The sequence below is a fragment of the Amphimedon queenslandica genome, unplaced genomic scaffold, assembly GCF_000090795.2.
Source record: "Amphimedon queenslandica unplaced genomic scaffold, v1.1 AMPQUscaffold_12432, whole genome shotgun sequence".
NCBI classification, from domain to species: domain Eukaryota; kingdom Metazoa; phylum Porifera; class Demospongiae; order Haplosclerida; family Niphatidae; genus Amphimedon; species Amphimedon queenslandica.
The window spans coordinates 1-3,411 of record NW_003547331.1 but is presented as its reverse complement, the minus strand read 5'-3'; the positions used below and the strand labels follow the sequence as shown (position 1 = coordinate 3,411).

Genomic DNA, 3,411 nt, shown 5'->3' with positions numbered 1-3,411 from the left:
AATGATAGACTCTGCACCAACTCTGTACGCCTTCAGCAAATCTTTTTTAATGTAATCTTTGAATTTATTCCAAAGAATTTTGTTTTTTTTTTGCCAGCGACTCCTTTCCAATCTCATCAAGGAATGATCCCAGTATAAGGAATATTGACTGGGCGATATTAGTAGTAGCAAAGCCAGAAGGAACAGAGCAGGATGGTACAGAGGCTAATGAACAAATGGAGGAATGAAGTAACTGTAAGTGGGTCATCTGACGCTTGATTGGTTTACCAACAGTATACCTCCAGTGTATTAGGATCAAGTATAAATATATTATGATATTGTCCCAAAGCTGCAATCAAGGTTTCTTTAATAGCACGACGTGCTATTGACTAAAATAATAGAAATGGCAAGGGAGAGAGAGAGAGGGGGGAAGTTTAAGTTGATTGACATGGGTATGTTGCTCAAAACCAGGTCAAAGTCACTGTACTACAACATGGTCTCAAGCCAAATTATGTGAAAATTAAAAAAGAGAGAATTCTCCATTTCATAACTTTTCTGATACACACACATGTACATGCACTTACATGTATGTTGTGTAGAAAGTTTGAGGTGACTCCAATCAAAATTGGATTTTCTAAATAAATTTTAAAGCTAATCCAGTGTTTATGCTGTTTAGCTCACTAAGTACAATTTAATGTGGGAAACCCTGATTTACATAATGCTCCATTAATATTATCACTACAACCCATAATGCATTAAATTTCCAAGATTATTAACATTCTTCAATCTTCACCATCCCAAGATTCTATGCAACTATTAATATAACATTAATAACTAGTCACACCACTACCACATCAACACACCCATTTTTACTAAGACTGACAATCCTGTCCCTGTCCCCAGACTCCATTCCTAGTAATAATAGTCTCGGACATAACTAGGAAAAAATGAGCATTAATTGGAAATTGTGGTGAGCATTAATTAAAATGATACATAAAGGCTTTTAAGTGATAGTGTTAATTGGTCTAACCACAAACTCTCCGTTGATTCTCTTCCTGTATAAGTTTAAGACACAAATTGGTCCCATTTTAGTACCAGTAGCTCCTCCTTTATCCTCCTCTGTCCTATTAAATACACAGTATAATAGTCAGTATCAAAATCCAAAGCTCTGTACCTGGTCAAACTGGTAATGTCGTGTACTGGAGGATTATGGCCCCAATATACAATAGACACAGTAGTGTCATCATCATGACTAGTTGGGGTATAGGCTGGGCCGAGACTAGTTGGGGTATAAAAGTTTTCTTGACACGATGAGTTAGACACCATTTTACACACGTGGTATCACGTGGACTGCGTGGGCAAGGACTTTGGGCGTGGCTTGATAAAAAAATTAATAAAGAAAACACTGATGAGTGACCAGGACCAGAAAATAAGGTAAATTTATGAATTTTCTCTTTTAATACCAGCATACCTTTCCTGATGCATGTATACCTTTAAATGATGGAAATAAAGTAGGGTCTGGCTACGCAAGCTTATGTTGTGTAGAAAGTTTGTGCGTATTTTGATCAAAATTAGATTTTTACGAATTTTTAAAGTTGCTCAAAAATGGGATCAAAGTCTCTGCGGGGTCATGGGCCAAATTTGCCAAAAAAATTAATTGAAGAAAATTTATGTTTATATAATTTTCTGATACATAATGTACGGGTACATGTTTTTATGTTGTGTTGAGAGTTTGAGCTGATTCTGATCAAAATTAGATTTTTATAAATTTTTACAACTTGGGTGTTTGATTTTACTCATTTTCAGTATTAATTTTTATGGTTCACATAAGTTACAATTAAGTAATGTGATTTTATTATTTATATATTTATTATTCTTCATAGGTTGAGTAGGTGGACTAGTCTTGCCCCGTCCCTTCGCTACCTGTGGAGGAAGGAAGACTGTGTCTTACAACTACATGTACTTTGTAAGTGATAGTAATAGTAAATATTGGAGGTATAATATTTCTGGAAGAAATGGTAGTAACTTTAGAAATTGAAGCCGGAATCAGCTTAAACTTTCTACATACAATGTACATGTAGCTCAAGTACATCAATCTGTATTAGAAAATGTAATAAAAATTAGGGTGATTTTGGGGCCATTTTTGGATAAAATAATTAGCCTTTTTTTAATTGCCACAATATTTGTCAGAATTGCCTGCCGGAAACTTTCTACACAACATACATGTAAGTACATCAATATGTATCAGAAAATGAAATGCAAATTTGGGCTAATTTTGGGATCTTTTTTGCAGAAAAGCATAGTCTTGGGTACATGTATTTTTCAAAAGTTGGCCATTTAAAATAATGCTCATAACTCTAAAAATATTTTATTTGGAATCAGCTCAAACTTTCTACACGGCATAAGAACATCAATATTGTATCAGAAAATGTAATAAAATTTTGGGTGATTTTGGAGCCATTGTTTGAAACAAACCATGGAGCCTTGTGTATTTTTTAAAAATTGCCGTTTCTAACAATGGTTGTTGCTTGAAAAACATTGTCAGGATCAGCTCAAACTTGTTACATAGCCTTAGTACATCAATCTGTATCTGAAAATGTAAAAATATTGGTAATTTGACTGATTTCAGGGCCATGTTTTGGAAAATACCATAGACTATAGCTTTGGGTATTATTCTAAAATTAACTGTTTTTAAAATAGCTCATAACTCAAAAAATATTTCTCAGAAAAGTATACATGTGTAGTTTGAGAGAGAGAGAGAGGGAGGGAGAGGAATCACTGTTAGTGTATAATCATTATGAATTAATTTCTTGTTATTGTTTTCAAGGAGTCAGATTATTGTTAATTTTCATATTTTAAAATTTATTATATTTTGTGAATGTCTACAATGCCACACTCCCTACTATAAAGCAATGCCAAAACATATTGTAGAGTAACTCCTCCCCCACTGTAATAACATGCACTATACCCCCTCCCTTTCTCCCCTCCCTCCCTCTCTCTCATTATATAATTATAGACTGTTTAAATCATTAATGATGCTCTTATACATGTACATGTACACTCGCTTTCCTCTCTTATTGTTTCACTTCTCTTTGATCAGCTCACTAGTTTGTTCCTGATCTGTTGAGGTCCTTTTCTCCTCTTCTAGCTGGTAAAGAAAAGCAGGAGGAGAGGCTCAAGAGATTATGGCAGCGAGCAAACCTCCCGTGAACAAATTATACAACTCCATCCTCGACTCTGTCCTCAGAGTCAGCCTGGTGTACTGGCTGGACGAGCACTACACAAGAAGATTGAATATTGACCGACAAGGAGTAAGCACCCTCTCTTTCACTGAGCAATCTCTCTCTTTGTATGGCTACTTGTATTATGATGTGCAGCCATGCTAGTGTAAATTACTGAAACAAAATCCACTTGTGTCTTCTCACGGGCCAT

General features: G+C 35.1%; 1 protein-coding gene across 1 annotated transcript; it reads right to left on the bottom strand.

Moving 5' to 3' along the window:
• Positions 1-690: 690 nt before the first annotated feature.
• Positions 691-1,415, bottom strand: LOC109587835 (uncharacterized). Its single transcript, XM_020004058.1, has 4 exons — positions 1,154-1,415; positions 1,010-1,103; positions 843-916; positions 691-792 (listed from the first exon to the last, which is right to left on the bottom strand). Exons 1-4 carry the CDS (start codon positions 1,303-1,305, stop codon positions 762-764), a joined length of 351 nt encoding a protein of 116 aa, XP_019859617.1. The 5' UTR covers positions 1,306-1,415; the 3' UTR covers positions 691-761.
• Positions 1,416-3,411: the final 1,996 nt, after the last annotated feature.

What these genes read in the sequence shown, in the direction of transcription:
- LOC109587835 (XM_020004058.1), bottom strand. Translation starts at nt 1,305, where the DNA reads ATGGTGTCTAACTCATCGTGTCAAGAAAACTTTTATACCCCAACTAGT. An exon ending in GACATTACCAGTTTGACCAG is followed by an intron (nt 1,104 to 1,153) that starts GTACAGAGCTTT and finishes TGTATTTAATAG; the next exon opens with GACAGAGGAGGATAAAGGAG. An exon ending in GTCAGTCTTAGTAAAAATGG is followed by an intron (nt 793 to 842) that starts GTGTGTTGATGT and finishes TTATATTAATAG; the next exon opens with TTGCATAGAATCTTGGGATG.